This window comes from Rattus rattus, chromosome 18 (assembly GCF_011064425.1).
Source record: "Rattus rattus isolate New Zealand chromosome 18, Rrattus_CSIRO_v1, whole genome shotgun sequence".
Classification (NCBI taxonomy): domain Eukaryota; kingdom Metazoa; phylum Chordata; class Mammalia; order Rodentia; family Muridae; genus Rattus; species Rattus rattus.
This window is the reverse complement of record NC_046171.1, coordinates 41,217,830-41,231,453: the sequence shown is the minus strand read 5'-3', so window position 1 is coordinate 41,231,453 and position 13,624 is coordinate 41,217,830. Positions and strand designations below refer to the sequence as shown.

At 43.1% G+C, this 13,624-nt stretch overlaps 1 protein-coding gene across 1 annotated transcript; it reads right to left on the bottom strand.

The window, feature by feature from the left end:
* Positions 1–618: 618 nt before the first annotated feature.
* Cd164 (CD164 molecule) lies at positions 619–12,290 on the bottom strand. The gene is made up of 6 exons (XM_032888346.1): positions 11,793–12,290; positions 9,237–9,326; positions 8,126–8,197; positions 7,134–7,169; positions 4,552–4,608; positions 619–3,014 (listed from the first exon to the last, which is right to left on the bottom strand). The coding sequence occupies exons 1-6, from the start codon at positions 11,953–11,955 to the stop codon at positions 2,845–2,847; spliced, it is 588 nt and encodes a 195-aa protein (XP_032744237.1). The 5' UTR covers positions 11,956–12,290; the 3' UTR covers positions 619–2,844.
* Positions 12,291–13,624: the final 1,334 nt, after the last annotated feature.

Sequence of the window (13,624 nt, the reverse complement as noted above, 5' to 3'; positions counted from 1 at the left end):
TTAAAGTACCCAGCAAAACCTAGTCCAACCGCTACTACTCACTCAATAATCTGTGTCAGTGTTCTAGGAAGCTTGCTATGAAGTTTTACGAAATCACCAAATTATAAGACTAACAAGGAGTTGAGTGGCCTCAGTTCTAAGGCAAATCACTGAATCTAACCTTACATCCAGACCTGCAGAGGAGCAGTAACTTTAGTAACTGGAGAAATCAAACATAGACGTTTCTGCGCATTGTCCAACAGAACCAGACTTCATATGGCAGCACATGGCTCAACGTACTAAACAGAAGCAAAGTTTTATTCCATATGCACTCGGAACTAAAGAGCAGGATGTGGCTGGCAAGATGGCTCAGTGGAAACCTGTGCTCAATCCTTGGAACCCACAAAGTAGTCCTGTGACACTCACTCTCTCTTGGTTAACGTGAGCTGGACGCATGTCCCTTGCATCAGCCCAGCTATCAATCATTGCTAGGGTTCTGTTCCCCACTAATTCGCAGCCATTAGCTCCCACCTACATACCAACCTTCAGGAGCAACACAAGCAGTGACAAGCCAGCCTCAGATGGACAGGTAAGGCAAATACAGTGTTAAATTTCATAATCAAAATATGACACTTTTGATCAAGAGACTAATAAACATTTATTTTAAATCAGTTTGATACGCATACACATTAGTTTTGTAGTTTTTTAATGAACTCAAATAGAAATTTCTAAGTACAGCAGTGTCTGCTTGTGCAGCAAATATAGGAAAGGTGAAATAAGGTATTTGACAGAACTAGAGCCTCCGGACAAATCAGATGAAAACTCTGAAAGGTTCCTACATACCTTCTGGATTAAAAAACCCAAAATCACTGATGGCTCAAAATACTACCTTGCTAAACAAAAATGGGAAAGAGTCAGGGCAGCTGTGAACTCTGTGGCGAGAGCTTATGTAGAGACCTGCAAACTGTCACTAACTTCCTACAGTGTTAGAGCAGTGCTCAAACTTACAGGACCTTCAACTTAAGTTACAGTCTCATAAAACTTGTTACATACGCTGACATTTATATGGTGCAAGGAGTCACATGGAAGCAAATGACAATTAAACTGATTTTGCCACCTTTTTAAGGAATGGGAATTCTGTGTACTTTCAAAAGAACTTTAGCACTCACTGAAAACTAATAGCCATGGCACTGAAATAGATTTGTGTGAGGAACCTAGATTATAATGGAAACTAACTGTGAGGTAAACCTATCTTTCCCCCAAAACCTCTGAAGCCAGAGTTTAAACAAGTAAGGCACTTGAAAACATTAGATATATGTACAAATGTGCAAGTAAAACAAACTTCAGCTGTACCAGCAAGTGACAAGGAAATAGAGACGTCATTAGTTTCACTTTATGAACCAATTCACATCAAACTGCCTTTTCTATTATAAAACCCTGGAAACCAAGTGCTAAACTGTGCTACTCTAAACAAACAAGCAAGCACACACTTGCATGAGGCAGGAAACCAAAGCCTATTTCCAATGACACCCTCTAGACTAGTGCAGTGTGTCAGAGGCAAGGGGGAAGTGACCCCAGAACTGAAAACTTAGTGCTTGACAGAAGCTATTGAAATAAAAGTATGCATGATTATAATTATAGCACATGGGGACTGAAACCAAGGAGGAAGAAAAGAAGTACAGGCTAAAGGAGAGAAAAGCCTATTCAGCCAGGGCATCATCACTGGAAATCTATAGCAATCTCTTTCAAACCCTAAGGTTTCTTTAAGCTACACAGATCACAACTATTAGAAAACAAAGTGATTGTCTCATTTAAAGAACTAGAAAATGATTCTACCTACAACCTACTTCTTTCTTGCCTCACGTAAAAGCTACTTCTCAGGAAAACCTGGTAGGAATCCTTAAGGTATAATATTTGGATACATTGTGTACAGAGAGAAAGAGAAATCGATTTTATATCTATTCAATAGCCCTAAGAAAATGTTAGATGGTTTGATAGAAGGAAGCCTTTCAGCTTAGAATTATTCTTTAGCTTCTAGTTCTCAGCTCTGGAAAAACCAATGGTTTTAATTAAATATTAACAGTATGTTATCTAAAAGCAGGTTTCTGCTGCTCACACCAACGTTACATTCTCAGACCAAGCTTTGCCTCCCAGTGTGAACACATTTTCCGTTCTGCTGACATCTTGGTCTGTCTTAAGGCACTGTTCTGTTTCTTAATATGGTACTTTATGAGTATGAACAAGACCTGCTGCATATTACTGTCTATGTATCCTTTTCCTTATTCTAAGTCTGGAATGCCCTGTGTGGCATCTTATTTCTAATATATAAAATACAATTTATCAAGCACAAAATTTTACTCTAGGGGTAGTTTAGAACTAAATAAATTTAATCTATGTTTGAAGCGATGGCCCTCAGTCTGCCTGACGGGTGGTCACTTGGCACTCTTCTCAATTCTGGCCACTAAGTGACATCTCAAGTTAGGACGAAAATAACAGACTCTAGGTTGCTAGGGGACTACATTTAAACTGCAGAGTCAGAAGCTGCCTGCACAGGACAGCACTTTCCATAACTTACAGGAAGTTACATTTGGCATGTCAGAGGGAAAAACAATCCCACAGCAGCAGCCATTTTAAACAAAAGACGACAGCCACATGGATTCATGCAGAATATTTTAAATATTCCTGTTGAGCAAAATGGTTTAACTGACTTTTCTTCAAGGATAGTGCTCCACAATATCCTGTATGCATCCTCTGGAAATGTAAAGGTCCTGGAACAGCGTCTTCCATGTGGGACTTCTGGAATATTTTGGTTTCAGTTGAGTTACACAAGTTAACTGCCAGTCCACATTAATTTAATGGGTCTGTTTACAGAGTATGGTAATTTCGTTCTTTAGATTTGCAGAATTTATAGAGAAAGAAAATTACAGCCTGCACACCCAAGACAAGGACGATTCCTCCAATGAAGCTGGCTGCATCAAAGGTGGACTTCCGGTCAGGCTGTGAGGTTGGAGTCACAGTGGTGTTTGTTGCACCTGCTATGATGATAAAGCAAAGGACCTTCAGTAAGTGTCATGGCATTTACAATTTCCAGACCCACCCGGGCACTAACTCTGCCTTGAGTTAAATTCTATACAGGTCATGTTTCCTGTATAAATTCTATTCCTGAGTCATGTTTTTAAAACTAGAATTTATCTCCACTTTAAGCCAAATTCTGTTCACCATTCTGCTCAGGATATGATATGGGTAATATTGCTAGAAAGTTTCAAATAGGTAAGAGCTTTGATGGCATATAAACTGTTCCCTTGAAAATTTATAAAGTACTTCTAAAACATGCAATAATTTTGTTAATATATTTTGGTTAATTGTTAAAATGTTAAATATTTTGGTTTTACTAGCTAGACAAGGTATATAAAAATTAAGTTGCTATTTTTCAAGCTAACAAAAATAATAATCTATAATTTCAACAAAGTAACAGTAGTTGTAAATACATTCAATAACACTCTGCTAGTTTATTTTGCATCACGAAAAAGCATTGTATAGCCATAAGGAAAACAAACTTTGAAACCAGAATTTCTACAAACAAGGATCTAAAAGTAATGTCAGTTTAATTCTGTTTTATGAAACAGTATTATAGCAAGTCAGAAGAAAAAAGAACATGAAAACTAAAATTATTAAGGGAATAAAATGTTTCAATAGGAAACAAACCGGCTACATGACTGTGTAACACCATCTAAATAAAGTACACTTTACTGTCAAACTAGATCATATACTGCAGGCTCCGAAGGCTTCGGTAAGCTGACCAACTTTAACATTAGCCAGGAGTGGAGCTTAGCCAGCATAGAAGCAAGTTCTAAAGACTTCAAACAAAGACAATATTTGAACTGGCTAGATGGTTTAGTCAGTAAAGGCACGTATTGTTCTTACAGAGGACCCAAGCTCAACTCCCAGCACCCACATCAGACTGCTTCTAACTGCTTGTAATTCCAGTTCCAGGGGATGCCCCTAACCTCAGACACATGCACACACGTACATGTAAATAATAAAATATTTTTAAAAGTTTACTTCAAGTATTTGCATTCTGAGAGAGAGAGAGAGAGAGAGAGAGAGAGTGTGTGTGTGAAAACAGCGGCTTTCCTGAGACTGCGAAGCAGCATAAGCAGGAAGCCACAACATCACAGGGTAGAAGAGTCTAAGAAAATGAAAAACTTAAGAAAAATAGGAAGTGCAAGTCTTGGCTTTTCAGATTGATCTAATTAAAAACAACAGTTTTCCTTTTACCAAAACTGTTCATGGTGCCACTCCTTCTGAATAACTGGTAGTCACCAATCAGATGTAGCTTCTGAGTGGAGAAGGGTTTTAGAGAAAACACCTTTACTATGTCTATAGGGCCAGGCCAAAAGTGACCATACATATCAATCAGAAAAGGACTCCTGTAGACCGTCAGGAGCCACCTCTGCCTTGGTGTTCTATGTTAGAAGCTGCTTCAATCCACAGTATCCAAGAGTAGAAATGGACCCTGGCATCAGCTCAAGAAACACACTGCTTCACTGGTAGTTCAAAAAGCCCAATTACCTGATGTGACAACTGAGGGAGTAGGTGTAGGAGAGGAAGGCCGAGTTGTAGGCTTAGCTGGAATGGAAACAAAATGTATTTAAGAACTCAAATTTCTAACTTCACAATTATCCTACTTTTAATTTTTTAGAGAACAGAAGCCAAGTTTAAGTCAATGATCCAATATAAGTCATTACATATATATTGACACATTCAGCCAGCATAGATGTGTTTTTATCACACACACACACACACACTCACACACACACACTCACACTCACACACCACATGACACACACACAAAGGCACAGACAAAGTCTGCAAGAAGACAAAGAGGAACAAGCATATTTAGGAAAGAGTTACAGGTTTCATTCTTTTATGATCAATTTTGATTTTATGACAAAGTATGTTAGTGTATACAACTGAAACACACAACCCAGTATACTGTAAGTACCATGCTTTGCTAAGGGGCAGAGCAGGCTTTTTGTAATGCAAAAGCAGTCAAGGACAAAGAAATAAGCAGGCACAGTTGGGTTCCAAGGAAACCTTACTGATTAGTGTTAGCACCCAAGGCTAGCTCAATTTGGATGACACTCTCCCACTCTGTATGAGATCAAAGTACCAACCAAATGATCCCCAAAAATGAAGCACTTGGTTACAAACATCCACTACTAAATGTAGACTCAAAAAATCCTCTACCAGTTCTAAAAAAAAATTAAGTTTATAGAGATTAACATTTGTCAGGTGTGGTGGTGCATGCCTTTCATCTCAGCACACATCAAGCTCCTGGCCCCCCAGGGCGATACAGTGAGACTCTTGTGTCTGTGAATCTGTGGATGGGTGCACAGATGGCACAGGCACAAGTGTGGAAGTCAACCTGCAGCTGGTTTGATCCTTCTGTCACGTGGGTCTCAGAGATGAAACTCAGGCCACCAGGCTTGGTGGCAAATGCTGAGCCAACTTGGCAGCCCCCAAGTTCTAACATAAAAGGAAGGTCTGTTCTTCAGTAGTGATGACACCAACACTGGGCTTTAAAACAAACGTCACTGAAGTGTGCAGAACTCTCCAAAAGGCATTGCTGGCACCCCAGAGGTAACAGGATCCTTGTAGGCTAAGATATTCTTATTCTCCTTGGATTATGGTAGAACTTTTATTGACACTGATATGAAGGCTAGTAAGATACCATAGCCCAGCCACCAAAAGCACTTGCTGTGCAAACCTGCTGACAAGTTTCACTCTCCAGGACCCAGGTAAAGGAAGGAGAAAACTAACTTTCAAGCTGTCCTTTCGTGGCCTACCTCATCTCTCTTTTCCCCACGACTGAGTCCCTTGATTACCCCCCTAATTGGTTATCCAATTCTAACTGGTCAGTTCTGAAATCATATACATCCAAGAAATACTAAAGGGAAGTAATGACACAATCGCTACATTAGAAGGTATGACCATCCTAACACTTTTATTTCCTTTTATAGTTTAACTTGAAAAATTAAGTATGTTATCAACCTTTTCAATCTTAAGACATTAGTTTTGTGTGATGGTATGAGAAGAATCCTATAGATCTGATATTTGGTTTTCTCTGTCCACTCTTGAAGTGAGGTCAATGTCAGCTCTTTACCAACAGCCCACTGAGATAGTTGGTAGCATCTGCAGGTTCCTGGAGCACGTCCATTTCTACTATAGCTGACTTCAAGACCACTTTGGTCTTTTAATCTGCACAGGCCCTAATACATTTTATTAAAATAGAAGTCTGGTCATATGACAAGTTTAGCTACCATCTCAGTCTCTTAGGCAAGGCACACAGAGGAGCTGCTCAGTCTTGCTTTTGACTGTCAAGTGTGCCACACTTACTGTCACCTAGTACAAGATACTTAGCATTGTGTCACTGTACCCTCACATCTCAGCATGTGTGAAGCACCCTGCTTCATCTGGCCTGGTCTCCCCATATTTTCCAGTGTCAGTATCTCCCACAGGCTGTCATTTCTGCCCCATTCAATTCACACCAACCTACAAATCCCCAATGTACAATGCTCACTGACTACACATTCACCTTTCTGAAAGCAACAAAGTAATGGCTAATTCCTGTCTCTACTGCAGTTCACCATCTGGACGAGCTCTCGTCCTGGAATAAACAGTTTACTACTACTCCCTAAGACTTGCTGTTGTCAGTGAGATAAACTAATTGTCCCATCGTGAGTATGAGGAGAAAGATAGCACCGTCTTACAGTAAAAGGGAAAAACAAAAAAACAAACAAAAAACCCCCAAACACACCTATTATCTATTTTCATATAAGGTACATATACTCGTTATACACGTAAAAATCAAGATAATTAATTTCTAAAAACATTCTGGCATATTGCTTAATAATGGGAACTGTGTTATAAAACATCCACACAAAGTAGTTCAAGGGCTCAATGTATAAAGTGAACCCTGTTGAGTCACTAAAAAGAAAATATTCAAAGAGTTATACGCACCGTCACAAAGGCCATACTCGCACTACTACTGTGGTCCATGAGTAATAAATCCTTGCTAATCTTTAAAACTACACTAACATCTCTTAGCTAGTCACAAAGAATAAGGAAGAAAAAAAATCATCCTGCATTACCTGTAGAATTGGTTGGCACTGGAGTGGTAGGTATTACTGGAAAAGAGAGATACAGTAAGCTGTGCAAAGCAAGCTGTAACAACAGTTTCCATTCTGAGAACACAACTTGTTTAATTTTACAGCAGACATTCTTTTTTTTTTTTTTTTTTTCTTTTTTCTTTTTTTCGGAGCTGGGGACCGAACCCAGGGCCCAGGCTAAATCCCAACCCCAGCAGACATCATTCTTAAATGACGCAGTTAACCATACCCAGCATCAGTTTCCCCTTCCTTAGAAACAAAACCATCAGTTTCTGTGGCATCTCACTTCCCCCTAAAACATTTCTAAGGGATTCTCACAGCTAAGTAGCCACACATGCTTCTAACAAACTTCTACAAGATGGATTCAGGCCTTACGCTTTCTTTCCCCTCTTGCGGGCAGGGGAATAATAAAAAAGCAATGTGATGACTGGAACATGAGTACCCACTTTACACAGGGAAGGTTTAAACCATTTCTGAGAAGTGACAGAAAGGCTAAGTCTCTTGTTTGATTTCCCTATCAACTTACAGTAACATCAGGAAAAACAACTATTAGCTAGTTGGTCATGCTTACCCCAAGTCACACACTTGGGAAATAGGGGGATCTGGCAGTCCATGGTGACAGAGGTGACACAAAGCAAGAGTGAACAGCACAAGGGTGGGGATGAGGGAGGCCCCCTTGTTTAGGACTAGGATCTTTCAGGGTAAATAGTAAAAGTCAAGAGTTCATCAAATACAAAAGACACAAGTCTACTTAGCTCTAACACTTAAAAGGGAGAAATGGAACATTAGTCAATTCAACAGAACAAAGCAGAAAATTAAAAGATTTACAGCTGAATCATGAAATCAGAACTTAAAACTACCATCCTTTCTATCAACAGGACAGGCCACCGGTGTCTAAATGTTAACATCGAGCGCAGTAATGACCTTACCCACCCTCTGTGGTCACTTTCCCAAGCAGCTCAAGTGAAACTTACCAGAACAGGAGTCAGTAATGTTCTTCTGGGTACAATTACTTACTGATTCACTTGAACAATAGGTCCTATTTGCTATGAAAAAGAGAGACAAAGAGCAATTACTCACTTACACTACACCTGTGGCTGTGCCTCTAAGCTCCAGAACACAGTAAAGAAAGCACCAAGCCAATGTGGTTGGTGCACTCCCGTGACTGTGACCCTAGCACTCTAGCAGGGGTGTACAAGGGTCTCAAGGTCTCAAGCTGAAACCAGCCTTAGCGCAGAGTGGGACTTTTGTTTTTTTAAAGACTGATGAACAATGAAAACTGTTATCCCTTTCCCACTGTCGTAGAGACAAGCTAAAAGGCCTCTTGAGTATACTGGACAGATAACCAGCCAGTCTACAGGGGGTGTGGCCACAGTCTCCCAACAGAGGCAGTAGGGCGAGGGTCCACAGAAGCAAGAGGCCCTTAACTCCCAACTAATCTCTACTGAGCATTCTGAACTCTGTGTACTACTTCTAATACTCACTGAGTAAAGGAACACGGGACTCTGTTTTTATTGAAAAAAACAAAACTATGGTTTCTTTACCTCCAGGGATGCTGAAACAAATCCTAACAGATCTTAAATAAAATGCTTTGCAGCTAGAGAAAGCTGCAAGCATCTTACCTTAAGAGGAAACAGTAGTCTACGTTGTAATACAATTCTAAGAGAAATCTTAGATTTCAGCAGACTTCCGTCTAGCTCACAGCCTTCAGCTATGGCTAAGTTAATGAGCTTAGCGAACAAAGGCACAGAAAGCAGCTCTCCCTTCTGATTGCTGCTTCACAGCTAAGCAGTTAACAGTTCTCCACACCGTGTCTCTATAGTCTAGCTCCCAAAACAAATGACTCCACTTCCAAAGGAACTTTAATCATTCTAAGGATCTAAAATCTATCTTCCTTTTAAAGCTACTAAATCTTAACAGTTAAGCTTAAGAAATCAAAAGTGGGAGGGGAGAGATTTCCAAGGAAAACGTTAAGAAACTACAGAAGTATTGAATTTAGAAAATAAATATTTCACACCACCTTAAATATTCTACAGAATTTCCAAATATTCAAGACTCTAAAATAGAGTGTGATTTGTTTCTCACCTTCATGGCACTCTAGCCAGACGCAGGTAATATTATTAGTCAAGGTGGCGTTGACACAGGAAACACAGCTGCTGAAGCTCTCACAGGTTTCTGGGGGGGCTGGAATTAAGAAATTAATTAATTAATGAGTTGACATTTCATTAGCTTGCTCTGCATCTATTTTCAACAATAAGCATTAGTTATAGTTATAGTTTTAATAATTAATAATCCCACAAAATGGTCAAACTTTACTAAATGGTTAACTAAGAAATTTCAAGCATGGGCCAGCAAATCAAGGTTGATGACCTGAGTTCAATCCCCTGGGCCCACATGGGTGGGTGTCTTCTGACCTCCTCTTACATGCTGTGGCACAAGTGTGTTCACATACATGTACATACAAATGAATATTTAAAAAAAAATGTAAGCCTGGGACAGTGTAGCACACCTTTAATCCCAGCACTTCAGGGGGAAAGGCAGAAGAATCTCTGAGCTCCAGACTAGCCTACAGAGTGGGTTCCACAGTAGCCAGAGCCTCAAAAGCAAAACCAACGAAAAGTTCCAATCGTCACCTATGAAACCGTTGGGAGACTTAAGGAAAAGAGGCCAGCAGGCATACTCAGTACTGGGAAGCGATAGTCAACAATCCTTCACAAGACTGAAGATACACTCATGGATTCTCAAGACAAACTGGTAAACACTATTAGAACACCAACAGAGAAACCACTGCCGCTAAACACCAGAGAAAGAAGTTTTAATAAAGAGTGCAAGTTTGGAAAAATTTAACTCTACTAGAAACAAGCTAATTTCTCAGATTCTATCTTCGTCAGTGATTCGGTTTCCAGTCTTCTCCACAGTCAGGAGATGCACCTTACCGGGCCACTTTCATACCAGAGTCTGACAGCAATCTAAACCCGCCCGTCCAGACCCTTCTCTGGGTGTGGGTGGGCAGACTGGCCCTTTCACTGGGGTCTGCTAAGACCATCTGCCTATCAGATATTTACAGTAGGACTCAACACAAGTAACACAATTACAGTTATAAAGCAGTAACAAAGTAACTTTAGGGTTGGGGCCTCCACAACATGAGGAACTGTATTAAGGGGTGGCAGCATTTGGAAAGTTGAAAACCACTAAACCAAACTATCTAGAAGAACTTAGCCAGCCGATTCCATGTCTGGATAAAGAAATGGTCGTACAGAATGGGGCTAATTTCCTTTCTTCTCTAGAAACTAGAAACTTTCTCCTTTACTTTCATCTTGCCTGCCCAAACTGTTCTGCAGAAGCCCTAGATCCCAATACTTATTTACTAAAACTGGGCCACGAAGAGGCCTTGACAAAGCATACGTTAAGACACGCCATTCACAGTCGCGGAAGCCTGATCCTGGGTCAAGCCTTCGGAAGGCTCCTTTCCACACTGCAGCTTATCCCATAATTGCTAGAAAATACTAGTTATCTCCTCTGTGCGGGATTTCAGCTATACAGAGGCAATTAACTTAGTATTTCCAGGCTTCTCTTAAAACACTATGAAGAACCCACACATTACAAGTCTGGGAGGAAATTGTCAAGTAGGTAGAGTAGGTAGGAGTCAAAAAATATTCTGCTTTTATCACCTTAACTGTGATAGAAATTCCCAGAATTTGCTTTGTTCATTTAAAAATATTTGAACGTTGCCCTAGCATCCTTCCGAGTCTAACAAAAATCTGGTATTGCACACAGTTTTATTCGTACAAAACGTTGAAACTAGAAAAGGCACTGGAACAAGTCAATCTTTAGGTTGGAAAGCGCAGTTACTAGATTAAGTGCAACAGCCAATTTAAAACACGTCGTGTTTTCGCCTCATTACTTCAAATCTATCTTCTGTCTCATTTGCGTTGTCACGGCCTACGCCGATTTGTACAAGCCTTAACGAACCCTAGAGTTGAACAAAAGGCGTGTTCCTTGATCGGATTTCAGAAAAATGGATAGACTTGATTTCAATTTAACTCCACAGCCCTCAAAACACAGGGCTTGTTCCCGGGAGATCAGATCTTGCTCTTTCTTCTATATGCCCCTAGGTTTCACTTCTCATCATTCGCCACAAGCCTCGTTCATCCCTGACCACCCAAATCTCAGATACAGCCAACACCGCTCGGCTAAGTCACCGTGAAGTTACAGGAGACTGAATTTCTTAGAGCCTCGCTGGTGGGAGGGGGAAAGGGACAACCAATGCATCTTTAAGTTCTCCCCCTCACCCCCAACGCCTTCACTTAAACTTCCGGAGAAGCCTCGAGGGGAGCACAAGAACCTGTCCCACGAGCCCAAAGTTTGCGCTCCCCGTGGACTGCGGGGCGCGTCGCCTCGCCCAATTACTCCCAACTGCCACCGCGGAAGCAAGCCACGTCGCCGTCCCGAGTTGCGGCGCGGAGTTACCAGGCGCTTGGGGGTTGGCGCCCCGGAGGGTAAAGCTCGGGGAGCGGGAGCAGCCCCGCGGCCTAGCTCGCCCGGAGCCTTCGCTCCCCACCCGTCGGGCCGTCGCGCTCCGGCCAGGCGGCCATGTTGCGCGAGTCCCCTACCGGCTCGGCCCGTGTGGCGGGTGCCCACCTGGCGGCTTGGTGGTCGTGAGCGTCGTCGGGACCACTTTGCTGGTCGTGGTCGGCGGGTCAGTCACGTTGGGAGATGCGCTGCTGTTGCTCTGCGCGGCCGACAGGCAGAGCGCGGCGAGGCAGGTGGCGGCCCAGAGCAGTCGGCGGGAGGCGCCCGACATCGTGTCCTCAGCCCAGGCGTCCAGGAGAAAAGCTGCGGCAAGCCAGGTTCCGTCCAGCCCTGCGTCCCTGCGGCGCCGCCCCCGAGAAGCCCGCCCCGCGGGAGCGCGCGGCGGTCACGTGAGCGGCCCGGCGGGGGGCGGGGCGGGCGAGACCACCAGGAAGCCTGCAGGAGGGGAAGAGGCGGCCGAGGAGGCCGCCGCCACGTTGCTCCTCGGAGGCAGCAGTTCTTTGAGTCGCAAAGCGGTCCTTCTTGTCCTGAGAGGGCCACGCGCGACACAATGGAGCTCTCTTCACATCCGGACCACGGAAGGCCCTCCCCCGCGCCGGCAAGGATGGAACTGCCCACGTGACGCAGCGGGGGGCGTCTCCCCGCGCCGCCTGGGAGGCGGGCCGCGAGGGGTCACGTGACCCCTTCGGTAGCGCGCTGCGGAGTTCGTTTTAGCCGGGGAGAGTCTGAGACCGCCGGGCTTGTGTTGTGCTGGTAGCGCTCGCCCCCTTAGGGCTCTGTTGGCGCGGCCTTTTCCCCTTGAAGTTTGATGTATTTTTAAGTGTGATTTTTTTTTTAAAAAGAGTTTGGGGACTCAGGGTAATGATGGGACCACGTGATCAAGGAGTTTATGCCCGGCCGCCGGTTCAGTGCGGGTGGCTGTGGGTGGGACCGAAAGTGATCTTCTGTCCCGGACGCTTCCTTGTCGTAACCGCCATCGGTGCCCTTGCCTAACCTGCTTCTTCCGAGTGACTCAGAGATCCGCAGTAGCGGCCGACCTCTCCCAACACCAATCACTGTGGTCAGAAAGAAACGGTCAGGGATGAAAAAGCCTTCGTGTCCCTTCCCACACAAGTGAGAAAGTACGAGACTTGGGGAAAGTGACCTGACCCTGATACTAGGATTGCCTGGTGGCAGAACCAGCATTTTCAGTGTCTGTCTGACTCTGGCTTTCCGTAGTCGTGAGCGCCATCTGATGCTGGTTTCACAAAGTACTCAACGCTTGACGTGCTTATATTAAGGTTTTGGGGTTTTGTTTTGTTTTGTTTTTTTAAATAAAACTTGAAAATGATCTGTAGAGCTGGGGATGCTGCTTATTTGGTAGAACGATTGCCCCTCATGCATGAGTCGGGGTATGTAATGCTGTCTTGACTGCTTAGCATTTGCCAAGCATTTGCCGTGTTTTATGTTGTAATGTAAGTGCCATAACAAGAATCTCAGCTGTAGTACACATTTTTAAAAACGACTGTAGACGCGTTTTTACAACTTTAGCGGAAGATTGGAGGCCCTCATTTCTGCCAGTAACGAGTTCAAGTGTGCTTGCCTTGTGGGTGAACTCTGTAAGCTAAACCTAACGGGTGGTCTTAGCATTAGGGTACAGTCAATAAGTAGCTATCATATGTGCTTTAGCGAAGCTGCTGTTCTCTCAAACGCCTCACGTGACATCGAGGCTAAAAGAAGGCTGACTACTCAACTCGTGACGTTGGGAGATTTAAGAGCAGAGGTTAAGTTTCTTTTCCTCCTGCTCCCAGATCGATGATCTCATTTGTCCCCTAGGATGAACGCACTTTGCTGTGGGGACCATTGATTAAACAGCTTGTCACTTGACTGTTCCAACTCTAGTCATCAGATCCTTTTGGCTTTCTAAGGGGACAGTTTCAAGACTAACAAACTACTAGCTC

What these genes read in the sequence shown, in the direction of transcription:
- Cd164 (XM_032888346.1), bottom strand. Translation starts at nt 11,955, where the DNA reads ATGTCGGGCGCCTCCCGCCGACTGCTCTGGGCCGCCACCTGCCTCGCC. An exon ending in AGTGCCAACCAATTCTACAG is followed by an intron (nt 4,609 to 7,133) that starts GTAATGCAGGAT and finishes TTTCCATTCCAG; the next exon opens with CTAAGCCTACAACTCGGCCT. An exon ending in TCCCTCAGTTGTCACATCAG is followed by an intron (nt 3,015 to 4,551) that starts GTAATTGGGCTT and finishes TTATCATCATAG; the next exon opens with CAGGTGCAACAAACACCACT.